The sequence below is a fragment of the Daldinia vernicosa genome (assembly GCF_022497035.1).
Source record: "Daldinia vernicosa strain CBS 139.73 unplaced genomic scaffold F5Y00scaffold_26, whole genome shotgun sequence".
Taxonomy (NCBI): Eukaryota; Fungi; Ascomycota; class Sordariomycetes; order Xylariales; family Hypoxylaceae; genus Daldinia; species Daldinia vernicosa.
In genome coordinates, this window is record NW_025953942.1 from 168,199 (window position 1) to 194,350 (window position 26,152).

The following is a 26,152-nucleotide window of genomic DNA, read 5'->3' on the forward strand; positions in this document are numbered from 1 at the left end:
GGATATGTTAACCGTGCACCTGCCATTTGGCGTAGAGGGGCAGTTGCAACGCTAAAGTTCAATACCGGTGGTTGCAGTGTTACTTTCATAATCTCCTTGTACCCCGATTTGCCGAATCGTCTCAACTTCGCATTTCCACATCTCTTTCAAGTACCTACCAATCCCTAAAAAAGATCGTCCTTATTTATTCATACATAATTCTTCTTCCACCCTCTGCAGAGCAGAAATAATTAATAATAGGGAACTGGTCTCTCAACTCTGTTGGAAGGGGTAATACTTGTTATACTGCGACTTTTTCGCCAACTTTAAGTACATTCCTTTCATCAGGACTTATTTCATCTATTCCTCATTTACATCATTGTTGACCCATCAACAAAAGCTTTGCTGTTCTGTTCCTTTTCCTTCTAAATCTCTCGACAAACTCTATTGCCAAGCTACCGACGCCTCATTACCGAGTTGAGATGTGAAGGATATAAGGTTTCCCCTCAATTCAGATATCGCATTCACTTTATATAATGCGCTAGCTTGTTGACTTTCTTTACCAAATCACAACGTCTCCGAAACAGACCATCCCTTCATTCGAGAGCAGTACTGGGTATATTAACACTTGACTTATTCACTACCTAATCTTGCGTAAGGCGTAAGACTGTGCTGTAGCATCAAAGTTCGAGCCTACAGCGCGTCTCGGATAAAGTTTGTCAACCAATCCCAAGCCAAGACTCGCCGCGTTTTCGCATACGCTGGCCTGCCGAAACCGACGATCATTACTGAGCCGAAACACAGTATTCAGGTACCAAATCGACCCACGACTTAACAACCCTAGCACTTGCGACGGCCCAGAGCCTCGACTTATACTCGATTTTTTACGCTGCCAAATACAGCTTCTTATTATACACCAGCCTTTTTCGACCATCGCGCTTTGTTGCCTACTACTATATAGGAAAGGAACAAGGCTGTGCTGAGGGGCTGGCTTAGTAGTATATCGAGCGCTAGCTTCTGGAGAATTTGTGGTATCCTACGTTGGCAGGTGGGAAAGCGTTGAGCCTCGAGTCGCAAACATGGCATACAATGGCGGATATCAAGATCAGCAGCGACCTTACGCAGGACCGGCAGCACGAGTACCTCGAGGCCCCCCCAGGGATGCATATCCACCACAACAGCAGCAATACAACCAATACCAAGATGACTACGATTACGGATACGATGGATATGACAATGGTTATCAGCAGGACTACGGCCCGCCGCCTCAAGATATGAATTATGGTAGACGGCCACCGCCGCCTAATCAAGGTTATCCTCCACAAGATATGTATGGGCCTCCCGGTAGAGGCGGTCGTCCTCCCCCACCCAGTGCTGGCGGAAGAGGAGGCCCGATGCGTGGACCTCCATTTCCACGTGGCGGTGGCCCTGGAGGTCCCGGAGGTCCCGGCGGCAGAGGTTATCCGCCTCCTGGTCGAGGTGGCCGGCCAGGGCCTCCGGATCGCACTGGTTCTTTAGATCAGAACGGTAAGAAGATGAAGTTATATAGGTTTGATTTTAAAACTAATTCACACCATAGATCGTTACGGCCCGAACGTTGCAAGTCCGAACGAGCAAGATTTCGGTAGTCCATTCCCAGTATTTCCAGGGCATAACAGAAGAACGGATCTTGACGAAGAGAATGATGTCCTAAACCGAATGGGTGGAATGGATTTGAACGGAGGGAGGCCGGGCATGCCTCCTAAAAGTACTTCAGGGCCAGCCAGAGGACCGGGACCTATGCCGGGACCTAGGCGAGCGCCAACAATGGATGATTACGGACGCCCATCTATGGATAGTCAAAGGGGAGGGAGAGGGCCGCCTCCACAAGGATATCCGGATCCAAGACGAGGCCCACCTGGTGATCAAGGCTACGGCTATCCAGATGATGGCTACGGTCCCCCGATGTCTCCTACTAGGGATGGAGGATTTGGGCCGCCTGGAAGAAGTATGACGATGCCCGCAAATAATGATTATATGAGAAACGCCATACCGCCGCCGCCTCCACGTATGGATAGCGCACCTTATAATGGCCCTCCTGGGCGTAATTACCCCCCTCCTCGACCTTCGACCGCTTCAGGAAACAGACCACCACCCCAGAGGATGTATCCCGACCAAGGCCCCCCGGGACCTGCCGGGCCTCCAGGTCCTCAGGGACCTCCGGGGCCGTACGAGAATGGGTCACTACAACCCCCAGGATGGAACGACCAACCGGATCGAGGTTCCTTTGGCGAATTTTATGATTCATACTACGACCAGAGGGCAAGCGGAGAACAGTATTCTGGCCCTCCTGGCCCGCATGGTCCACCCGGTCCGCATAATCCGCATGGTCCGCACGGAAATCAATACCACGAGGAAATCCCAGATTTCGATGCGGTTCCTTCCCAGAATCCACGAGAATCGTTCGACCAGCATATGCGTCCTGCCCAACCCGGGATGCACCAGCCCGGACCTGCGCGCCAGCCCGAGGTGTCCAGGGCCAAGTCGCAACCAAACTTGCGCGAACCTCAAGCAGCTGTCTTCGAGATGGTGGGTGACATGCCGCCGGTACCACCAGGTGGATTTCAAGCATATAAGCCCCCAGGTGCCGGCCCAGGTCTACCCAACACCCCCAGCGCTCCGAGACGTAGTTCTCAAGGAACCCCCCAAGGCGGACCGGGCTCTGGACATCCAGCACCCATTAGGCCTGGGTTGATGCCGAATTCCATGGTGAATCTGAACGAAAATCCTACCCCAGCTCGTAACTATAGTGCCGATACGCCACCTGCTACGGCCGGACCGCAAGGCAGGCTTCCTCCACCCCCACAGAATGGACGACCGGCTTCCGTTACTGAAAAGACTCCCGTCACACCCGAGGAGCTGGAACGCCTACGGACTATTATTAAGAGTGATCCGAACGATCAGCAATCTGCTCTCACGCTAGCGAAGAAACTCGTCGAAGCTGCGGATGTCTTAGTTCCTAGACTTCCCGACCAAAAGGCAAGGGCTAGATCCCGTGAACGTTACGTGATGGATGCGCATAAAATCTTAAAGAAACTTGCCAGTGCTCAAAATCCGGATGCTATGTTCTTTTTTGCGGATTGCATAGGCCGTGCCATGTTCGGCGATTCAGACCATAAGGAAGCGTTCACGCTATACCAATCTGCGGCGAAATTGGGAAATGCCGCGGCAGCTTATCGGACAGCCGTCTGCTGCGAGCTAGGCAATGATGAAGGAGGTGGCACACGGAAAGACCCGTTGAAAGCGATCCAGTGGTATAAGCGCGCTGCGACGCTCGGGGATACTCCCGCGATGTATAAGGTTGGAATGATCATGCTAAAGGGACTGCTTGGTCAGCCTAAGAACCCGAGGGAGGCCGTTGGATGGCTGAAGCGAGCAGCAGAGCGCGCAGACCCGGAAAATCCCCATGCACTACACGAATTAGGGTTGTTGTATGAGTCGGCGCAACCGAATGACGCGATCGTACGCGACGAAGCATATGCCCTACAACTGTTCGAACAGGCTGCTCAGCTCGGATATAAGTTCAGCCAGTTTAGGATGGGATGTGCGTATGAATACGGCCTCATGGGATGTCCCGTCGATCCGCGATTGTCTATCATGTGGTACAGCCGAGCTGCCACGCAAGAGGAACACCAATCCGAGCTGGCTCTCAGCGGATGGTATCTAACAGGGAGCGAGGGTGTCTTACAGCAAAGCGATACCGAAGCGTACTTATGGGCTAGAAAGGCAGCCCAGGCTGGATTAGCAAAGGCAGAGTACGCAATGGGCTATTTCACCGAGGTTGGCATCGGCGTGCCTGCGAATCTCGAGGATGCTAAACGATGGTACTGGAGAGCAGCAAGTAAGTTTTGTCACCACTATCTAATTTGAGTCTATACCTGGGTAAACTAATAGGCTAACGATGATATAGGCCAGGATTTCCCCAAGGCTCGCGAGCGCCTAGAAGATCTAAAACGATCCGGCAGGAGCGGACCTCGTCAACGTGAGCGCATCTCCCGAAGCAAAATCGGCAAACAGCAAGAGGGCGAGTGTTCCGTGATGTAGAACACCCGGATCACCACTACACCGCCCGCAATTGACGAGAGCGGTGACGAGCAGCAGTTCCCGTCTAGAACCTCATCCCTTCCAAGCTCAAAGCGATCTCAACGGGCCTTGAGAGTGATCAATAGACCATCTCTTGAAGACCCATTCATTGATGGAATGGATAAGCCTGCGGAGGCTAGTAATCAGCAAGGTGCTAAAGAATAAGTCACGTTTTGTATCCAGAAACTGGGCATATAGAGTGACCCCCGCAGGCTGGCGTCTCGGAATTACGTGGGTTTCTACCGACTAGGCCGTGATGTTTAGACGGACAGTCATATTTTCCCCTTTAAAGAACTTGCAGAGCCGAAGACAGTCGGCTCGGCATGGTTCGATATACCTTGTATTATACCATTGACGCGTGCATTTGCAGCATTTAGCTATTTGATTAGTTGCCATGCGGAGGGGAATTTGTTTTTCTCAAGATACCTAATTAAATTCATACCTTCCTCTATAGCTGTCCGCTAGGTGTAAGCCCGTTTGCAAGCTTTGTGTTGTAGAGAGTTACATAATCTTGAAATAAATGACGGGTTCTATCCGGGCTACATTTACTGGGTTTCGTGCTGTTGAAGTGCTTATTCGACTGATGTGGAGGCTAATGCAAGATATTCAGAGGGGTATGGCAATTAAATACAATAGGAGAAGCAACTATTCATGAATTGTCATGTTGGAATGACAAGGGTTCTGTACGGATTACGTACCTAACCTATATCGTGAATAGCAATTGACGTGTTGATTAAAGTTATGTATGGGAATATCTATGAGAAGTGGAGAATATCTATGTATCGTAGCCGACAGTTGTTTAAAAGGCAACTTTGGAAGGCAACATTTTCCATGGCGGCGGTGTATGGTTACAAATGCAAACCCTCAAGTAACGCTCCATCTATATTAATAAATCAAGACCTTAAAAAGCCTTCAAACACACCATGTTGGGAATGGTATGGAAAACCTAGCCAATCAAATTTCAAATTTAAATGAGTAATGTACTGTAACTGGTTAACACTGATATTAAAATGTATTCATGTACAAAGTGCTATAACAGCAAGTTCAAGAATTGGTAAATGAACCACATTTTCGACCCTTCCCCTTGGAAAATGAATTAATACAAAAAAAAAAAAAAAAAAAAAAAAGGGAAGATTATGGTACTTTCTTGGGCTGGGACTCAGCAAAGGTTTAATAATACCCCCAATACAGTCCGATGAGCGTATTTGAAATATAATCTTCACATCATTATTGTTTCGCTCACCTATTTTTTCATCCTCATTTTAACTTGCCCTATATAATACTTTCTGAAATCATTCTTTAATTCGGCACCTCCTAGATACCTATCATAAGGCGAACACCAAGCCTCATCATGGTTTGTAAGTGGTGGCTCATATACCCCATTTTCTACATATACTATAAATCCATACATCATAAAATTATATTAAACCAAGTTCAATAATCCTTTCTTAAACGTTACTATCTCTTCCGTCTCTATCAAATTATACGAGCTGGACTGATCATTTAACATTAGTAACTGAGAATGAGATTCGCTCTCCTGCTTATAATGTTAAATGCGGCGAGCCTGCGATAGCTACATGGAGACATGAGCGACCCAGCAGCTTTCCTACTGCAAGAAGTGGCATACACGCGAGCCTTTCTCAAAGCTCTCTTGAAGCTGATGAGACAATTTCAATCACTCCTAGGAGATACAGTCATAGTCCATACCTTTATTTCAACATCTTTCGTAGGAGTGGTGGTGGGCAACCAACTCAACACAATACAGACATCAAGATTAAGAACAATGCAATTGATCTCAACGAGGCTCACTTAAAATCTCAATTGAGCGCCTCCAGAGTCCTGGAACATGTTGAGCTCGCTTTCAAACATCCTCCGGGCCTTGTAAAAGGGAAACATAGCTGTCGATACCATTGCAAAACAGAGCCAGACCTGATCACCAGCATTTTTGCGCATATCGAACATGAATTCTATATATTCCGATGGAGACCGGAGTCCACGATTACATTCAACGTTCATCGGAGCAGCTTTCTTAGTAATGGCGATGCAGACCATGCTGTCCAGAGTCTCGAAAAGGCAGCTAGTGAGTGGAACAAAGGCAAGATCGGTATACAATTCGAGAAAGTTGCAGACGATAATCCAGCCGTATTTCAGCTTGTGTATTCGACCAATTACGATCCTAACCAGTTGGCGTATTCTTTCCTCCCAGGCTCTCCTCTGGAAAGGCAACGACTATATGTGTGTGCACCATGTTTCGACAGAAACGAACCATACTATGAGTATATGGCCAATGTATTCTGCCATGAGCTCGGTCACATCCTTGGCCTACGACACGAGTTTGCAGACACGGCCCGAAATGAGCGCCGCTGGCCGTCATTATTAGTTGGTAGACGCAATAACTTGTCAGTCATGAACTATTTCGAACATCCAAGCCTAATGTGTATCCAGGAGGATGATTACAAGGGCGTGAAGGAACTTTACAGCCCTCGAAACAGTGTGTTTGGCGGGTATAGCATCATAGACAAAGACCCGAGGGAGTTTGAGCGCTCCTTTTAGATTTTTTTTTTTTTCGATAGAAGGAGAGGTAAAGTCCAAGATGATATACGCATTTATGCTAAAAAAAAAAATATTCAATTAACATATGTCACAAATCTTCTATGATCTACGTATGTAGATAGGTACCTAGCAACATTCAACGGACTCCAAGTAGGGTTGCAAGGAAAATCGGCGAGCGCAGCATAAATCAAGGATATTTATTGGGCATATATATAATTCTCCGTAGTCATGTATTTCTAACAAAACCTTTTGTGGATTTTTTTTATGGCATGGCATATGGTGATATTTTAAAGGTTACCTATTTCAATATGAGCTAGGCACTGTGTGTTGAAGTGGTTGAGACGGATAGCGGGTGTAATGCGACGAAATATAATAGAGAAGTCTATTGAATGGCCGTAGTTAATCCGGTTTTACTATGTAGAGAAACTGGCTGAAAGAAAGTCTCTACTAGCTAGGATCTTACTAGTCCGACTATTAGAAATGGCTATTATCAACCGGCTATCGCTACTACTTAGGGAGGAAATGGATCGATCCCTTTGCAGTATCCCAAACAATATGAATATAGATGTGGATAGAAGACTTAAAAAAAGGACGTATCCTATTTCTTGACATTCGATCTTCAAGCCAATCCTGATCTTTAGGGATTCTTCACACATTGTCAACTTCAAGTGAATATTTCAACCAGTACCCACTGCAACCATAAGATAGAAAACTTCCATGTTTACCTAACTGATTCTGATGCACCGGGTAGTAAAGTGGTGGTACAAGCAAGCTCCCCTTTTCCGAGTTTATCATGCTACCTAGGAGAATCAACAAGAGAATACCCTGTGTACCTAATCCACCATCTAGCCGCCCCTATTTTCGAGGCCAGATAATCCACAAAGTAGCAATTACCCGTAGTCTATAAGTTTTGCGAAATACTTAAGTCCGGACTCGTTCGAGTGTGCCGGCTGGCATTTCGTCATGCAACCACCCGCCCTCCCCGATGTATAATGCTCCCCCGTACTTCGGTATCAAAATCACACTACCCCGTAATCCCATGTGCCTGCTGCTGCTCTAGGTATATCTTTAAGCCTTGACAGCCTCCTTAGCTTGGGCGTCGCCCGACTCAGCGGCGGCGGGTGCGTCCTTTTGCGATCTGCGCCACATGAGGATACGGCAGACCTGAATGATACCGACGCAGCCGAGGAAGAAGTTGACGGTGGCGAGGAGAACATTACGGGGCTTGATGACGAAACACCAGCGCGTCCAGATGAGTCCCGTAGCAGTTAGGGCAGCGTTCTGCGTTAACGACAGCTTGTCGGGAGGTCGCGCGAAGTCGGAGATACCCGCAATGACAATCGCCCACTTCATCACCGGCGCCCTGTGCCATGCGAACAATCTCGTCGTCAATATGGGATGCGCTATAGCAGATGGATGGACGGACGGACATAAGCGATCCGGAAGGGATGTTCTTACCAGAAATGCACCGTCTTTATGCCAATGGGGCTGTTCCACATGCGTTGGAACCAGCTCTGGGCAGCACCCTCCCCGGTGGTCGCGGTGCTCGCGAAGCGCCGGCCGGTCTTGGGAGCGAAGTTACTGCGGAAGGCCGGGCGCAGCGCAGACTGCTGGAACACGGGCCGGGCGGCGCGGAAGAGAGTGGTAGCGGGCGGCATTGTTTTGTTTTCCTTAGGGATTGGCCGGGTGGAAAGGGTCTTATATGAGGATGGCGGGCTTCTTAGGAATATGCGATGAGAGTAAAACAAAACAAAATTTTACCGGGAGCCTGCTCGCTTTCCGCTTTGTCCTCGGGACCTTGGGGGGGGGTTGATGAGTTGTTGTCAGAATAAAGAAGTTGGAAAGGTTCCCAGGTCCGATGTTAGGATAAATTTAGTTGGGGTTCCGAAGATAAGATACGTACCCCGGTAGTTAGGTACCTATCTAAACTTAGACTGTTGGAATGCTAAACCCCGGGAATCGTTGGGATTGGAAGTTCCTTACATTTGCATAAATCTTGCATAAGTGGCGTGTAGCATCTGAACTAAATTTTATGCACATGCCGACGTCAATTCAATCGGTCCTGACTAAAGCTTCCGACTACAGCCCATTTTAAACATTCCATGTACGAACCGAACCGAAGCTAAGCTCAACCTCCACCATCCCGATCTGACCTGCCATCTTTGATCGCCGAGCGCCAATTGCAAAGATGTCGGGAAAGTATGCTTTTACGAAGGCCCTGAAGGAGGTTCGATTCCTGTTCTGCCATACCGGAGAGGGTAGTGCCGCGACAAGGTGAGCGCGAATTGAAGCAATTTCGCGATGCTAAGGTAGCTAACAATATTTGTGTTGTATTTATATAGGACATTCTTGAATAGAGCATACCCCACGATGAAGAAGAACAACCCATTCACACCCATCCTCATCCGAGAAGCTTCCGGCACCCTACCCAGGGTCTACGCGAGATATGGTTCGTTTGCGCTATGCGGTCCTGCGGAAACAATGGAAATGCTAACGGGATGTGATTGCAGAGTTTGGAAAGGAGAAGAGCCAGTCGTTAGAAGGTACTTTGCGGATTCACGTCAACGTCGAGGGAGTACGTGCTGACAATGATACTACAGGACTCACAGATAAGCAAATCGAGGAGACGGTCGCACAGTTAGTCAAGAGCGAGACTACGTAAACACTTCACTTATAGCTGGAGTTATGAGAAAAAAAAAGTAGCCATTCGTATTGCCGTGTTACTATAATGAGAACAAGACCCTGCCGAATATAGAAACTCCCTGTGCATTTGCTATTCTTGGTTCTTGTTTATGTTTTTGCTACCTATTATTAATGATAGTACAGTACAGGTTCAGACACCATAATTCTGCTTAACATGGGGGTGCGTCAGGCACGGCATGATAAGAGAATGTGGTTTAGTAAGGTAGGTAATTATAATTATTTAGTTAAGAAACCGCCCTTATTTTGGCTACAACCTGTGTGCCACGACATGCCGAAGGTAGACTGAGTGCGGCCCTTATCGGAATAGACTTGGGGGAAGCACTGCCACCCACCATGATCCCAGTGCGTGAGAGTCTCTCCACGTGTCGAGTACGTAGCCTTGGCTTGATGTAAGGCTTAGGTGGTTGCCACCAGAACCATTATTGCTGGAACCATTACCGGAATCATTATCCGTATCGGAACTTATGTTAAGGGTGGTGACTAATATGGTCGCCTCTCATGTTTGTTCGCCTGACGTGAGAGCTGAAGTGAGAGATTCCTCACGTGTTAAAGTAATGTGTTGGTGTTTTGTTAAAAATATTTAAACTTAGTTTAGTAGCCGGCGGAGTAGAGGCGGATCGTGTACAAATAGGGAAGAGGCCGGTAACAGCAAGACCTAAAGCCCCAGGGATTCGTCCAGACCGCGCATTCCTGGACTTGACGCCGCACGTCTTTCGCATTCAGATAGCGAAATTTATGGTCCGGATCTAGTCCAGAGCATGAATACTACGGTATATGTTAGTAGGTTTTCTAAGTTGGAGCAGTATCTCCTTAGAAGTTTCTTACCACTGAGTCTCCTGTGTTCGGGCGTTGGTCGTCTTCCTCATGGGTATGGAAGAATAGGTAGCGAGGATTGACAAGACCAGAATGACCATTGGGGGGAATAGTAGTTGGAGCGTTCCACCCGTAAGCGTCCACTGACGCCTTGGTACTGGACGTAGCACGCCCGACTTGAACTTCTCAGCATGTCCTTGGAGTGGAGTGAGGGCTTGTGTGGTGAATGATGAGGCGGTAGGGGACTCCAAGTTTAGGTTTATTGTGATGTCGTTATGGTGATTAGTTATATTAGATTCACCAGTAGTGTTGTCAGGGATGATAATATGCCAGAGTTAGGGTGAAAGAGGAATAAATGTCGCCAGCCATACACTGATCGGCCGGGACTTGGTGTCTCCATTGGCACATTAGTTGCCATTGCCATTCAGGATATTTTTTTGCGCCGACACTTTTTCTGACATGATAGCATAGTTATTGTGAAGCTCTGCCGGCACCAGTTCCTCGTGGTCCTGGGGTTCCTGGGGTTCCTGAGGTCCCTGAGGTCCCTGAGGTTCCTGAGGTTACTGTTATTACCCCGCCTTTAACTTCTTTTGCCGCTCCGTTATTTAGTGGTGAATTAGGGATAGGAAATCTTGTGTGGCTTTATAAGGGGGTCTGAGGTTGACCTGAATGCCAATGTTAGGCCAGACGAGTCTTTAAATACTTGTTAGCGCGACCGCGTAAAACAAATTATAAGTCAAAGGTAATGATATAAGGGTAAAGAGGATGCAGCTGCCTACTAGTAGGACAACTAATAGTGTATAGGGCAGAGGTCGGTATTGGTAATACCTTATGAAGATTGTGTAGGTGTAATAGTCAATGATAGTGAAGATAGAGAAGGGTAGTTACTTACGAGCCGGGGCTGAGGCTGGGATCTGAAGCTGACTTCTTCTAGGTAGAAGAAAGCAGCCAACTAGCCTTTAGAGTAGGTAGTTATGAGAGAAGTTGTAGATTAATAAATGTAGGTGCTGAGTGGAGCATCAAGATATGAGGGTTGAAGTGTTTGGGGATAGGTAGTCAGAGAGGGTTGAATGTTTTAGGGTAGGTATTAGGATAGGGTTGTTTGTTATTAATGTTAGATGAGGCGTAAGGAGATGGGGGATGGTAGAATAGTAAGAGGTAGTTAATATAAGGTAAAGGATTGATATGTGAGGGAGGATGAGAATTAATTAATGTGATTCCTTGTTGAGAAGAGTAGGGTTGAAGTAGGATTATGAAGAAGAGAAGTAATGGAAATGAATTCCTCGGGGGGGAAAGGCGGTGTTTAAATAGTGTTGTGAATAGAAATGGGAAGAAGAAAAAAGAACGGACGGAAGGTACGTAGGAGAGGAACTTTGGAGGGTTACGACCGATAATAAACACGTTGTAGCGCCGTTACTTCCTCATCAAACTGATTCGGCAAATAAATGCCTTAGATCTGATGTTCTCGTGAGATACTTCGCCATTATGACGGAAGGTGGAGGGTCTTAACCGGCAGTTACAGCTGCTGCAAAAGCAGTTGACGGCCCATGATCGGTGAATGTGACCATAGTAACGACGCCTTCCAGGTGTCAACTCGATGTTTGTGCACGGACACAGGTAGCACGGACCTAGATACGAAAGAAAACTTTCACTTTTACAACTGTGTACCTGCCTTTAACATATCACACTGGGCAGGTGCTCATTACTGAAGCCTCGCTTGTACATGAGAACTTAGGTATGTACCTGAGCTGTAACCCTAATCAATGGTTTGGTAGCCTGAGCCTGTGATTAGGGGTAGGCATACTGCTGCCTTCCCCTGATATTTCTGGTAGAACCCTAAAGAATGACTAATACGGGGATCTGTGATATGTCTCCTATTGCAATGAATTCAAGGGAGAATCGCGCTATAATCTATTTTAACACAATGGGTTTAACTGTTAGAGTTAATGACAGGAAGTGGTTTTGCTCTCTGGCTGGTATGTACCTAAGTTTCTATTTGGAATGTAAAGGTCAGAATAAGGGGCATACATGGATATGTACATGACTAAGAGAGGTAGGTAATTCTGAACACTTATAAGCAAGTCACTTTGGAAGCAAGATAATAATGTGGACAATGGGAGTAGTGTTTGTATACGGTAATCTAAATTAGATACCCCTTTCAGTAGCTAGCTAGAGAACTAATTATAACAAACTAGAACTAGGACTGAGTATCAATTAAGCTGGTAAGGGGTTTATGGAGCCTAGCTAATACTAGCACAAGACAGATATGACCACTTGTGTTATGTACAATGATTGGGAACTACTCCTTGTTATTGTTACTCTCTTGCTCTAACATCTTGAGTATCTCTGATTCCTTATCACTAGCAACAGCCTTTCCATTGTTCCAGTCGACGACCTGTTCCGGAGTTAGCATGTTATCTGGACAAATAGGGGAAGGGGGCATGATCATGAGTAGGTAAAGAAAAGGAGACATACCACAGGCCGTTTGAAGTTTTCCTGGTTCTCTCTGAACTTCTTCAAAGCCTCATTCTCCGTCGACGCGCCTTGCACGACAGAGCCGATCTTGTTCTTGCCGACGTACTCTAAAATAGTCTTGAGTTGGTCGGTAGTGGGAGGGTCCTCAGTGATGTTTAATTCAAACACCGGACGGGAGGGCTTGGCCTGATCCTCGGTTGCTGTCTCTGTGGCCTTGGCTGAAATATTCTTTAAGAGAGTTGCCACTCTTGTAGAAGCCGGTGAGCTTGCCTTGTGGAAGAGGGTGACAATATCAAGAGTTTTGTGCTATTCACGCATTAGCATTTGTTGCTCATCGGATCAGAACTTCCAACATTGGAACTTACGAAACGGAACATTGTGGCTACGGTTTCTTGTGGCTTACTTGTGACTTAATCAACTAACAATGCGAGATTAAAGAAGAGGAAGTCGCGTTTGAAACCGGTGATGTAGTTGGATTTACTTTTTTGGGACAGCTTTTGATTTGGCGTTGGAAGCTGCGATAGCTTCCGGGAATTCGGTGACGTCGGCCTATCAATGGCCTGTTAGCCACATGTATGAGGTACTATGTACTATGTAGCTCAGGAACAAAGTTACCTTCCACGCTAGTCCCTTTAGAGGGTTTAGTATCTTCGGTACGAAGTACATAACGTTACAATGCTTGGCTAAGTCAAGTACCTATGTACACAGCATCTGCAATGTCCTTTCCTGCCAATGGGCATGATTTAGAAGGGGAGCTACCAGCTTTAGGCTAGAGACCCTACGTGATATATCTTAGGTATCTATCCAAACTGTAGAAATGGCCATAAATTAAACTGTAACCCAGTATCTGGTTTGATATATATTATAAATCTACTAAATATTAAAAGTACATTGAAAAGTACCATAAGCCAAGTTCAAATGGCCTGTGCGCAATTTTTATCTGAAAAAGTGGAATTAGGGAAGTTACATAAGAACATGTTACGGATACTATGTACATCAGGCTACGTACTGTACGTACCTCATATACTCGTTGCTGGGTGGGTATGGCGGTTTCCATAATACACACAAGGTATACAAAGTACCTAACATAACATATTTGGAAGCGCGTTGCAGTTACGATTTTTTTCTTGGTGACATCTCAGCGTTGCCAGCAACATCTGAATTTAATTAAATCAATTAAATCTCCCTCCAATCATCTCAACCCATTTCTCGTAACCACCCGCCAGTTTGCGCCTTTTGCAATCCAAGGAATCCATCTCTGATTAGGTATCTGTGTTTGCCTATCTACCTTGCGTGTCCTAAACATTGTATCTCATTCCTCGAATTTCTATTCACCGAATAACGGGAGAGGACAATGAGGCCATTGATCCTGCATAACGTCCCGGACGAGGAACTTTATACCGGAGATGATGGGATTCAGCGTCCATATGCTATGTATTTCCCCGAGTATGCAACCGATTCTTCCTTTGAAAGAAAGCCTTACCTTAAATCAAATCTGCTTACCACCATGTCTGATGATAGAGGCGAACGACAACGTCCCCTCCCACGTACGCGTGCGCGAGAGGTGACGGAGTCGGGTTCCTTCGGTAAATCAACTAGACGATCACGCTCTCGAACGGGTAGCGCGCCGCCGAAACGTGAAGATGCTACGATGCATAACGCCGATAAAATCTTTTCGAATTACATAGCAAGCCGACAGCAAGCCCCTAACGCGGCGACAACAACGACAACAAGTACCGCCGCAACGCAACGAAAGCCTAGCTATCTAGGGCAGACCGCTGCGCAGTCGCAAGAAGATCCTGCTTCTGCCACCCAAGCTTCGACGTATCGCAAGGAGCCTGTTGAGGTTATCCTGAGGGGTTACTCATCGCCGTCGCAGCAATATGCGGCTATCAACCATTACGAGCAGCTGGCAGGGAGGATATGTGAGGATTACTCTAGAGAGCCCCCGGTCGAGGCGCGACGCTATAAGTCAGACCTACGAGATCCCGCGCTTACGAGGCGACAACCCTTATCAGCCCTTGAGCGGGCTAAAGTTAGTAGGGTGGCCAGCGGTGAACACTGGATAAAAATAACGTTCGAATCATCGGAAGCAGCAGAAGCCGCGACGTATGCCTCTCCGCAGAAGATTTTAGGTCATCTTGTCTACGCCGAACCCTACCGTGGCCTGCCTCCTAAGGAAGACGCTGCAGTGCCCGATGTGGTCGGTGATATTGGCATGGTCGATCCGTTTAGGTCTAACACCTTCAGAAGCGTGCCGAAGAGGCCGTCGCAGCCCCGCATCGATAAGGGAGCGACATTCCCTAGGACTCTCTTAACACAGACAATCGAGCGGACTACAAATTTAACCGACTCCCCTCCAGGATCCCAAGGCTCGACCCAGACTATGGAAACTACTACAGCATCGACGGCAACGGTGACAGGTGCGGCTCCGGAACCGCAGAGTGTAGAGCCAGTGGACAATACGTTCTGCCGGCGCATTCCAGAGGCCAAGCGGGCTAGAATCCTGCCGGCCGACCAAGCCCTAGCCCCTCAAATGACATGGCAGCAGAAGCTGCTATTCTATATTCCACTGATAGGGTGGTTTGGAGGGTCGATGATCGGAAACGAGGTGCCCCGTAACGACCTCGGGGAGTTTGACTTCAACAAAGCCAGTTTGTACTGGCAGCTGATGTTTTATCTGGATCTCTGGTTTGGTCTCTTCGGTCGCGAGCTCGTTAGTGGCGATAAGGAAGACTAAGAGACTTTACACACACATACCAACCTCTTATAGCATCAAATTTTTTATACTTCGTAACGTTATGAAAAGTAGGGGGGCATGAGGGCGAAGCGGGTTTTGGTAATACGCCCTCCCCCCTGGAGTTGAGGATCACATTCGGAAGCCCTACGATAAAATGCCTAAAGACAGACAGACAGACAGTAAAGTGAAAGATAAGGAATAAGGAGCTTTGCTATGCTTGATCTCGTTACTATTACTACCTATAGACGAGCTGCACGTGGATAGGGGCATGGCATGGGGCTGGGTTAGCGGCATACATACTGCGCATAGTTGTTACCAAGAGGAGTTTGCTTTTTTCTTGTGTACGATGAATTAGGTTACTCGAGACCAATGGAATGGGGAAAATAATGGACTCCAAGTCATGATGTGTTTGTGTTTGCTCTCTTTCGTACATATGAAATGTTGGCTGTGTAATGTGTGTAATGTTATACATGTACAGCCGTGGAACAGGTAGCTTGGGTAGGTGCCTACACGTACATAATGTAATACTTGAGATGCAGACCAAATGCTGGCTGTACTAATGGAGAAATAGCTAGGTAGGAAGCAAAGATACAAAGCGGGAGATGCCATTCTAATGTCGAAGATATGACTCCGTTCATCTATTCATTCGTCTGCCGTTTCGTGAAATTTAATACAGTACTCAATCAATCAATCAATCAATCAATATTTCGCCGCCGTAACCGCCGTTAGAACCATCCTATCCTACCCTATCCTATAGGCTAGGTACCTTTCCGCCTTCTCATCCTTGTGCAGCAGCACCCCCTCCATACCAGTATGGGGAGTACCTAGGTATGTGCACTTTGTGCTATGTAACTAGTTATAATCAAGCAAACTGCCTATCTATCTCTCTATCGTCTACCTCGTCCTTCCCCGTCGGCGGCGGGGATGGTGACGAAACCGGGTCGTCACTGCTACTACTGGTTTGTCTCTGCCGTGTTCCGTCGTCTCTCCATTGGAACTCGGGGTCTTTGTTTAGTTCGTCCTCGTCGTCTTGCAGACCTGAATCTGCTTCTTCTAGTTCCATTTCTAGCGTTCGACCCGGAGAGTTGCTAGCGCCTCTAACTGTCGCAGCGTCATACCCGTCGTCCTCGTCTACATCCGATACGAGGTCGTTGTTAACTTCCTCTTGCTCGGCGCCGCCAAATAATAGTTCCTCCGGGTCCATGACCACGTCCGTAGTTCGCCGGCGGATAGGCTGTGGACTGAACGGCCTTAACCCCCGGCTCATGTTGGACTCTGAGAATATGCTCTCTGTGTCTTCTCTATCTCTCCCGCGGTTTTGTGGTTGTTCCACGGCCCCTGTTAAGCTTTGAAACTGATCTTCCTCCGGATCGACCACTAAGCTATCGGCGCGCCCACCCGCACGTGCTGTTAGTACCGAATCCGAGACGGAAGTCGAGGCCGCATCGTTTGCTAGGATGCTCTTGGGCGGGAGTATACTAAACAGCTTCGCCCCTCCTTCTCCGACGGCACTGTTGGCCGCCATAATAGTGACTCCCGCCGCCGTTACAGCCCCTGGCAGCCCATCCTCGTCGCTCGCAAATAAGTCCTGGCCCTTCTCTAGCAAATCCTCAAGCCCACCGCCCGTCCACCCTTTCCGCGCCAAGCCCTCGAAAATGTCGACCTCGGCACGTACGAGCGAACAGCTTGCATCGAGAATCTTAGCCGAAGCCTCCTGTGAGTCGCGTAGTAGAGTACGGGCATGGTCTGCATGCAATCCTGTTAGACCGTCAAGTTTACTAGTTAGCGTAACCAGGTGCTCGCGGAACTTGGCTACATCCCGACGTCGACTCTGACGGTGCAGCTTCAACCCTTCCTTCTCGAGGCGGCGGATCTCGCGGCTGCGCGCGGCAACTTCACGTTTGTACGTCTCATCCTCGTCCTCGATATTTCGCCGCCACTGGTCCAACTCATGCAGTAGCGGCACCTCGAATGACTTATATACTGTCTCACTTAAGATCTGCTGGTGGTTTGCGATTAGGTGGTGCACACCACTTGCGCTCAATAGTAGCTCGGCGGTGCATGATCCCTTCGTAGTAAAGCTATTGGTTAAGCTAGTACCACTAGGTGGGCCGAGGGTGTCGGCTCGGGCTTCTTTTAGCCTCGCGCAGGACTCGAGGGCGGAGCCGAATGCGGAGGCGGCGGTAGAAAGGGATGCGAGCGCGATCCGGTACGATTTAGCTGTGGCTAGCAAGTCGGAGTATGCTAGCTGCGATTGCTCGAGGTCATTTTTGGAGAGGACGGCGTGGGCTGGTCGGGGCGGAGGCGGGAGTGGTAGGTTATATTGAGAGAGCGGATTGGCTGTGGAGGCGTACGAGTATGTTGGCGACGCGGGAAGAGGGATTTGAGAAGGAGATGGCGATGGCGGCCTACCAGATGTTGGTGCTCGTGCTGCTGACGGCATTGTTGTTTTCTTCCAGAGCCTCCTCTCTTTTAATATCGGTATGATGGTTTTGGTTGGCGGGGCTTGTTTACTTCTGCCGTGTCGACTTGGATATGTAGGTACCTAACCTAGTAATCCTAGGCCTAGACGATCTGATAGCGTAGCAACGGTTGGTGTGGATTCGGGCTAGAGTAGCAGTTGTAGATAGATAATAATACCTAATGATTAATTATCGGGCTAATCGCGGAAGAGACGACATAATCCAACAGCAGTGTAGCTGACTACCTCATACATAGGTATGTAGGGTAGTCTACCTAAGTTACCTATAGTTAAACAGTTAAATAAGTAGGAAAAATTAGGAGAATTGTTGAGGAAGAAGGCCACAAGATGCACAGAATAATCCAGAGACAAAGTTGAACACTCGATGGAAGAATGAATCTTGTTTTTGGAACTTTGTTAAATAAAAAGCTTGGGTTAGGTAAGGTAAGGTACCTATCCTGCTATCTTTGCTGCCCCCAGTTAAGCAAGCTTACGCCGTTATGCCGCCATCTTGTGATTCCGACTCCACTACCTCCAACTATACGATAAGATAAGACATCATTCCCCCCTATCAAGACCCCCTATAGACTTCCCAACAATACGAATACTTATAGCCACAGTGTACCTGATATCCGACCGACTATCCCATGAATTTATCAATGCTTATTTAGTTCTATATACATGTATGTATGATCCGAATTTAATTACATATATTGAGGCTTTACTTTATGATGAATTTTGTAAATTTCACTAGCAACTCTAACGAGGTCCGGCGTGTCAGATGAACTTAGAACTCTAAGACATTCACCTGTAACCTGTAGACTACCTAACGCATGTATCTCGAGCCTAGCGTATAAGTGGTAAAAAGTCTGGCGTCCAATCATATTAACAATCATACGATGGCTTCCAACCATTCTGATTTGTACCGGAAAGCCTCTCTATCGTCCAATACGCAACGGACACTATCCACACTCGCACGTCATACGAACCACTTCGTATAATTGGTGCCATAGTAGTCTGCCTCTCTAACTCTAATGTAGTTCTATTGCATTGTGCATCCGCTTCTCCAGTCCTATCGAATTTATAGTTCCGTCTTCTTGTTGTCTTGAGGTGGAAGACGAGCCTTCAAGAAAGACTCAACCTCATCAAGTTCCTCTATACAGGCTGAATGAGGCAACCCCCTATTTTCAATTAGCTGAATGTAAAATGCAAGAGTGTATACGCGGGGATGAATTAAAAAGGAGTTGCTTACGGATATATTTTCATTGTAACGTCGAAACCACGGCTCTTCAATGATTCGTAAGACATCTTGCCCAAGTTCGTCGGTACGACTGTATCCTCATCTCCATGGCACATTAGGATTGGTGTTTGATGGTTGTGATCGTTCTCTTTGAGAAGATCATCAAGCTTTGAGTCTAAGGGTAGGTAGCCCGAAAGTGAGACTATGCCAGCTAACTTGTACTTAGCCGTCAAGCCAGCAAAGAGGGACATGGCCGCGCCTTGTGAGAACCCGCCGAGTACGATGCGGTTAGCAGGTATTCCAGAGTCAATCTCGGCTTGGATCAGCCCGTGGAAGTACTCTCTACTCTGCATGACACCATTCTCATCTTGATGTCGTTTGATATCTTCTATTCTGCCAGTGAGTGCAAACTTGGATAATCATTAGACACGACAGCGGATATATAAGGGGGAGGAAGGCCACTTACAATATCGTACCACCCAGGCATAGCCATTCCGCCCGACTGTCCAGTTATGGTGAGTCCCACCGGCGCATCTCAACCTCTAGTGACATTAACTTACAGCTGTAATCGGGATGCGCGGGGCATGGGGCAAGATGAATTTGACCTCATCCAATCTCTGCCTCCGTCTCCAGTTCTCTACTGCCGATGCCCATCCGTACCCGGTATCACCCAATCCGTGGATGAAAATGACAGTAGCTGTGTGCTTGGCGGCAGCCGGGAATAGCAGCGGTGGACTTCGGCGCATCGCCATAGTGGGATCGGAATTCGTTCTGGCAAATGTAGCCGTTAAGAGAAACAACAATAATATTATGAACGAAAAGATTATTTTATCCGCAGTAGAGAAGTTAAGCATCCGCTAGACGGAAAATGAGCAAAGCGGGTCGGGACTGAGGCCGAGGTAATGAGTTACGTGATGGTTGATTCTGGTTTGTCGTTTTCATTCTTCCCCGTTGCGTTGCGCACTGGGAGAACTTCAACTTGGTGGGGTAGTTGGGGTTATTCCGCCATTTCTGTGTACAATATGTTTATAACTCCTGCCTTGATTGGCTACTCCTGTTCGTCCTCCTGTTTGTAATGAAACGGCTAGGAATGCGGACGATTACCTTATGTACCTAATCGCCTAAGCTAATGCAATGGCCCACTACGGTACAATACCTAGCGCCATAACGGCTGAAAGTTAACGCTAGGCGGTATGCTGACTGATCTTTGGTAATTGCTGAAGAATCGGTCAATACAGCATCTCTTTAGTGACTTACACCGGAAATCTCGGTGTGGCTACGGCAGGGGGACGAATTACAAATGGGTTCAACGTCCTCCTGTTCTTTCTCTTATATAGTTGTTACCTTTTCGTAGCAATGGCTTCTCCAACACTAATTACTAGAACAATTCTAATTGTATCCTTACTTGTCGTAGCTGTGGCTTTCTTATTCTCATCATCACTTTCTCGCGCCGTATTACCCCTTTCCATCTGGAAACCCATTTCCTCCATCATAGCTCAATATCAAACATCAACAACCTCGCCTTCACCACCAATGACGACTAATAAAACTCCCGTTTACTTTTTCAGCCATGGCGGTGTGAGTTCTATAAATTTGACATAACTTAAATTCATTACCCTAACTTGGAGATATAGCCGGATGTGCAATATAAGACGGATCATCCCGTCTATCCAATTCTCCAGAATATCGGGAGGGAGATTACCAAGAAAGTGAAACCCAAAGCGGTCGTCGTTTTTTCTGGCCATTGGGAGGCTGAACCCGATGTCATCGAGGTCAACACTGCTGAGCACACAGACTTGATTTATGAGTGCGTTGGTACCTAGTGGAATTCTTCACGAAACCGATGCTGATATGTCTGGGTAGCTTCTATGGATTCCCGCCTGAGTTTTACAAGGCACAGTATCCCAATAGGGGAAGCCCCGAATTAGCCTCCAAGGTCATTGATCTCCTGACAAAAGCTGGCATAAAGGCCAAAGGCGTGACCAGAGGGCTTGACCATGGAGTGTGGTCGGGATTTCATGTCGGTATGGTTTTTACTTCTTAGCCACGCTTATTCCTATGCAATATGTGCCTTGATTCAACTGACAATCTATAGCATTCCACCCTGAAGAAAATCCCCTCAATGTACCCATTGTGCAGGTGAGCTTATACGCCAACCAAGACGTGGATATGCATCACCAACTGGGGCAAGCCGTTGCTTCTCTGCGCGATGAGAACATCGTCATTATCGGCGCGGGGATGTCAGTACATAATCTTAGAGACTTGTACACAACTCGGGGTGACCCGAGGCCATTGCCTTATACAGTATCCTTTGATGAAGCCTTGAAAGACGCCGTAGAGTCTCCGCCAAATGAGCGACGGACCCGTATGAAAGAGATTGCTAAGCGGCCAGATGCTAGACAAGCCCATCCGGTGAGTTCAAAGGATCCCAAACTACAAGGGGCGCGGCTAACCAATCTCAGCGGTTCGACCATTTAATGCCGGTATATGTATCAGCTGGCGCGGCTGGTGATGATGAGGGAAAGAGGACGTGGACGTTACACGAAGGGAGCATGGCGTGGGCTCAATATAGATTCGGACAGGTCCCCGCATGATAAGAAGGTTAGCAATATAGGTAATAACTGCAATATTGACCTATCGTAGTTGTTGCTAGCCGCGAAACCATATAAGGCTACTACTAAACCTCGATTCAGACTTAAAGCTTTCGGCCCTATTCGGATTACATAGGAGCCTCTCAGACCTAGAAATTTCAATGAAAAGAAAGCGTCACCTTATGCGTTTACCTGAATAAACTTTACTTCTTACTATATTTAACTTTCTATATTTAATTAAAGATGAGTGACATTTATTTGCGAAAGAAATTACTATGGCATTAATCAGGGGTAGCTTTGAGCTAAATCATACCATGGTAATAAAAAAAGAAAGAAAAAGGGGGGGTGAGGGACACAATTGACGTGCCTACGAACTATCACTACTCTTGTTTACCTAGATACAATTCGCACAACGACTCTAAAGTTCCTAATCTTTAGATACCTACTAGACGCTATATCCTATGGTGCCTAATGTTGTACGCTACAGTGTTTCGTGCGACAGATACTCGGTAGGTAGCATAGGCATCGGGAGGTTCACTGCACACAGGCTAGTTGCATTTTTGGTGTACCGAGAAGTTTTCGAGGCTTCGCCCGAATAGTATAGCCGCAATTTTGGGAGTCGAGACACATCCAGTCGAATATAAATTATCTCCAGTCACCCTCTCTATAGGTTTAAAATCTGAAGGCTTAGACGGGTATGAAACTCGTAGCGCCAACACAATTCAAGTCAGAAGAACTTCTAACGAGACCATGGACAGCCTTTCCAATCTTGAAAGCCAGTCTGGCCCTTATAATGCCGCCAATACAAACCACGGTATGTCATATGAGAACCTTACTCAAGCATAGCATTTGTCCACCACAGTATTTTGAAACATTATCCTAGCCTCTCCAAAGTCACCATAGTTAAGAGGTAGTGAAATGGTTTGAGTTATTCACTCGGGAAGGCCTAACATCAGTTTCAAGGTGCAAACCCTAGCCATATCACCTCTTCTGGGATCAGAGACAGAGCTTACGCTATAGTAAAGAAAAGTCTCGGTGGCTTATTCAACAGTAGCACCGAAGACTCTCAGTCTGATATACCACGCTATATCAATAAGAGCAGTGAGTTAATTGATGACATGTCTACAAATTATATGCTCATTAAACGGCCTTCCTATCTAGTTACGAGCTATTCACAAGGATGCCCGCGACTTGCCGCAATAGTTGCTTCGAATAGAGACTACTTGATCATCCGCCAATTCGGGTACTTGCATGCGAGGGTGCTACTAGATCTTCAGGACAAGCTACAAGGGTATGAAGAGGATCTTGAGAAGTGTGACGGAGAGAGCCATGGTGAAGGTGCCAACAATATGTCATCGGTCCGGAAGACAGACCTGCTCAGAAATATTGAAGAGACACTGAGGAGATATAGTAAGCTATAATAGGATGTGCTGTGCATATCACCCCGGGCTTAACTAATATGAAACCAGAGATAATGCTGGATTATGCTTCCTCTCCTCATCTCCAGCAAGATCCCTCCGAGACAGACATAAAAAACTTAGGGGCCCTTTCTGAAGTACATGCCCCATTCGCCAACGAGAAAAAGAAGTATTACCTGTACAAGGAGGATCTCATATCGCTGAACTCACAGGAAGACACGGCACGAGTGGATGGGCTCCTTACAAAGCTCATATTTTACAAACCTAATAAGCTGATCAAGGTAAATATATCTGCCGCAAAGTGAAGCAAATAGGGGAAAGGCAAAGCATCTACCACACTGAAAGCTAACACTCTTTGGGGATAGAAAATTTTCAAACACGAAGTACGTTCGAAATACTAACTCAAATAATCTCGCAAAGTTTTTAACACATTTTCTAGGAGAGCACCCACCAGAACGACCCATTATTCCTTAGTACAGGAAAATTTAACACTACTATAGAAATCATTCTGGTCTTTACACTTATTATGGTTCTCGTATGCCCGATTTACCCCTTATACCGCCTATGCCAAGGCGAAATGACCACTTCAACCCTAGTGGGTATCATATTCATTCAACTTATCTCTACAGGTGTCTTTACTTGCTGTCTCAGTTTTGTAACCCGACCAAAGAGACAGGAGTTGTTTGCATACTCTGCAGGGTTAGTATTAACTTCGCTTGATATTCCTACTAGATGATTGTAGAAATTTTGGATATGACTGATAGAAATATAGGTATATGGCTATACTTACTGCGTTTATGAGCCAAACACTTCAGAGCAACAGCAAAGGAGGATAATTACGAATGGCCAAGACATCTACGGAATATCGAAACTGCTCTCTGTACACTTGCTTGCTTTGATATACTGCGAGATGAGTAGGTTATTGATATGTTATTCATGGTTTAGTGGAACGCAATCGTACGGTTGAAGAAGGGTCGCAGATTACTGAGACGTAAAGTTCATTCGATATTCGTGGTGTTAATAGGTTCCAGAATGTAATCTCGCAGTGTTGTCACATAATTCCAGAGACCATTTCCATCAAACTACCTATTATTGAGTAACATTAGACGTTCGTAGCAAGTAAGTTGCCAATTTCTCTAGGTACCTAGTTTGGCCAGTAGAATTAAGAAGTAAAACATATTAATGCCGACAACTTACTAAAATTTAGTTGTACGTAGTCTGCAAAATAACATGCTCTACCTCTCAAGTTTCGTTCTATGACATGGGGGTCCTTAGCCAGGCCTCTAAGCGATTAGGTAGGTAGGTAAATGATAGAAACATTTATGAGTCACTGCTATATGATACCAAGTCAACGTGTAATATCATGGATAGGATATCCAGAGCAAAGAGTGCCTCCTTACGGGGAAAAATACAAATCATCAGCAGATTGCGCTTGGCCACCTACCTTAGGTACCTAACCTAAGGTAGCTCAGTAATCATCAATCACGAAGGTATGGCTATTTATCTTGAAGTTTCCTGTGATAATATTTGACAAACTAATATTATTTGCGATTCGAAACGTAACAGGTGATTGAGTATGAGTAAAATATCTACTAAAGGTATGAATTCATGTCAATAGGAGGGTTTGTATTCGTATAAGAACCCCTAGACCATGCGGAGGAGATTTTCTTCTGCTTCATGATCATACACATTCATAATATTGCCAAAAGTATTAGAACTCTGCCATAACTTGAATAATACGTACCTAGGTCTGCAATAGAGCACACTCCTGGTTATCTGTTCTTCTAAGGACGTATGTAAATATTTATCCATCAATATCTTTATTTGAAAAAGGCTTAGATTTTACTGACAACTGTGTAATATTAGATACGAAACTCGTTAAAAATGCCTGGAAACCGGAAACCGAAAGCGGTACATGATGGTAATGCTCCTCCAACAACCGATCGCCACTCTTCTCCAAATCCACCATATCTGGGAGGCGAGGTGAGTTCCCATTGCTAAGAAAACGAACTTATGATTTATAGTATTTTAGGAGCATATCAAACTTTCCAACGTTATAAGGCACGCTACCCTTTACGTGAAAGCTAGGATGGCGTACGATGAAAGGGATGGGTCTTTCCATTGGCAAATCAAGTTACCAAACGAAGAGAATTACCGCAGATTTGAGTTGGAACACGTGGCTTGCCTCTCGATGTACGAAGACGCTTAGCCCAATATTTCAAGTCTTAAACACTAGGGTGATTAGTGAAAACACTTATTGTCCTGAAAACAGACGGAGGAATCATCTATTGCACACCACGAGAGGGCTTCAGCACCAGGGGCTAGGGGTCTGTGGGTTTCGTGGTCGCTTCTTGTAGAGGTTCTTTCAGAAGAACGCGAGGATATTTAGTATGAAATAACTCTTAGAATCCATGTTTCTCGTGTAATAGGAGTATCTTGGTGTGGAGTAGACGATCCTTAACAATCGCAACTGAGTGATATGAAGAAAATGAACTATACTATAGATTGGATAGTTATCACCAAGTAGTATGTATGGTTTACAGCCTGACTAATATTATACCTAATACATTGAGTCCTACTAGTATTAACTAAGACAAAAATTGTATAGGTACGATTATTACCATATCTTACATAGTCCATATTTAGGAAGACACTGTTATGTACCTAAGGTAATAATTCTGAATTGTTAGGAGAGTGATAAAATCTTCCTGTCTCTAGGTCTTGAATAAATGTCAATTCCCACTTTGTTCTTGTTTGTGGGTCTTGCTAACATAACTTAGGACGAGACTAGACAAACAATCGACTCTATGCCAGCGAATAGAGGCTTTATCATATAAGACACTTATCAGATGTATCACGATTATCATGCCATTTTCTAGGAGTCAAACCTACCTAGCTAGGTACATTTATTACTTCAACCAATCGCCCTAGTGCTTCTCAGTACGCATATCTACTGTTGTTGTTATTTTTGTATATTAACAACGGGTTCTGACCACGCAGTCTTTTTTATTTGCTGCTCAACAGTTAGCAAACATGGGTCGAAAGCCGAAAATATGC

The 26,152-nt window shown here is 46.3% G+C and overlaps 9 protein-coding genes across 9 annotated transcripts; 5 read left to right on the plus strand and 4 right to left on the minus strand.

The window, feature by feature from the left end:
• The first annotated feature begins 621 nt into the window (after positions 1-621).
• Positions 622-4,565, plus strand: F5Y00DRAFT_85832 (uncharacterized protein). Its single transcript, XM_048014257.1, has 4 exons — positions 622-693; positions 784-1,506; positions 1,559-3,859; positions 3,929-4,565. The coding sequence occupies exons 2-4, from the start codon at positions 1,059-1,061 to the stop codon at positions 4,060-4,062; spliced, it is 2,883 nt and encodes a 960-aa protein (XP_047864359.1). The 5' UTR covers positions 622-693; positions 784-1,058; the 3' UTR covers positions 4,063-4,565.
• A 2,444-nt stretch (positions 4,566-7,009) lies between these two features.
• Positions 7,010-8,515, minus strand: F5Y00DRAFT_238353 (UPF0041-domain-containing protein). The gene is made up of 2 exons (XM_048007952.1): positions 8,113-8,515; positions 7,010-8,017 (listed from the first exon to the last, which is right to left on the minus strand). Exons 1-2 carry the CDS (start codon positions 8,310-8,312, stop codon positions 7,723-7,725), a joined length of 495 nt encoding a protein of 164 aa, XP_047864360.1. The 5' UTR covers positions 8,313-8,515; the 3' UTR covers positions 7,010-7,722.
• A 211-nt stretch (positions 8,516-8,726) lies between these two features.
• On the plus strand, positions 8,727-9,431 carry F5Y00DRAFT_238355 (NADH dehydrogenase, alpha subcomplex, subunit 2). The gene is made up of 4 exons (XM_048007953.1): positions 8,727-8,928; positions 8,997-9,103; positions 9,165-9,197; positions 9,255-9,431. Exons 1-4 carry the CDS (start codon positions 8,843-8,845, stop codon positions 9,314-9,316), a joined length of 288 nt encoding a protein of 95 aa, XP_047864361.1. The 5' UTR covers positions 8,727-8,842; the 3' UTR covers positions 9,317-9,431.
• A 2,859-nt stretch (positions 9,432-12,290) lies between these two features.
• F5Y00DRAFT_238357 (DUF1687-domain-containing protein) lies at positions 12,291-13,323 on the minus strand. The gene is made up of 4 exons (XM_048007954.1): positions 13,261-13,323; positions 13,011-13,194; positions 12,646-12,951; positions 12,291-12,565 (listed from the first exon to the last, which is right to left on the minus strand). Exons 2-4 carry the CDS (start codon positions 13,020-13,022, stop codon positions 12,470-12,472), a joined length of 414 nt encoding a protein of 137 aa, XP_047864362.1. The 5' UTR covers positions 13,023-13,194; positions 13,261-13,323; the 3' UTR covers positions 12,291-12,469.
• Positions 13,324-13,747: 424 nt separating this feature from the next.
• F5Y00DRAFT_85899 (uncharacterized protein) lies at positions 13,748-15,561 on the plus strand. The gene is made up of 2 exons (XM_048014258.1): positions 13,748-14,091; positions 14,167-15,561. Exons 1-2 carry the CDS (start codon positions 14,000-14,002, stop codon positions 15,383-15,385), a joined length of 1,311 nt encoding a protein of 436 aa, XP_047864363.1. The 5' UTR covers positions 13,748-13,999; the 3' UTR covers positions 15,386-15,561.
• Positions 15,562-16,247: 686 nt separating this feature from the next.
• On the minus strand, positions 16,248-17,828 carry F5Y00DRAFT_253391 (uncharacterized protein; the record flags this gene model as incomplete). The annotated part of the gene is made up of 2 exons (XM_048010046.1): positions 16,248-16,341; positions 16,504-17,828. The coding sequence occupies 2 exons, from the start codon at positions 17,826-17,828 to the stop codon at positions 16,248-16,250; spliced, it is 1,419 nt and encodes a 472-aa protein (XP_047864364.1).
• A 743-nt stretch (positions 17,829-18,571) lies between these two features.
• On the minus strand, positions 18,572-20,258 carry F5Y00DRAFT_238362 (Phospholipase/carboxylesterase). Its single transcript, XM_048007955.1, has 4 exons — positions 19,647-20,258; positions 19,553-19,588; positions 19,099-19,496; positions 18,572-19,027 (listed from the first exon to the last, which is right to left on the minus strand). Exons 1-4 carry the CDS (start codon positions 19,938-19,940, stop codon positions 18,928-18,930), a joined length of 828 nt encoding a protein of 275 aa, XP_047864365.1. The 5' UTR covers positions 19,941-20,258; the 3' UTR covers positions 18,572-18,927.
• Positions 20,259-22,096, plus strand: F5Y00DRAFT_238364 (LigB-domain-containing protein). Its single transcript, XM_048007956.1, has 5 exons — positions 20,259-20,664; positions 20,721-20,893; positions 20,950-21,110; positions 21,182-21,498; positions 21,549-22,096. The coding sequence occupies exons 1-5, from the start codon at positions 20,443-20,445 to the stop codon at positions 21,678-21,680; spliced, it is 1,005 nt and encodes a 334-aa protein (XP_047864366.1). The 5' UTR covers positions 20,259-20,442; the 3' UTR covers positions 21,681-22,096.
• A 331-nt stretch (positions 22,097-22,427) lies between these two features.
• F5Y00DRAFT_262532 (uncharacterized protein) lies at positions 22,428-25,304 on the plus strand (the record flags this gene model as incomplete). Its single annotated transcript, XM_048011393.1, has 7 exons — positions 22,428-22,491; positions 22,641-23,087; positions 23,147-23,376; positions 23,461-23,478; positions 23,535-23,630; positions 24,962-25,078; positions 25,128-25,304. 7 exons carry the CDS (start codon positions 22,428-22,430, stop codon positions 25,302-25,304), a joined length of 1,149 nt encoding a protein of 382 aa, XP_047864367.1.
• Positions 25,305-26,152: the final 848 nt, after the last annotated feature.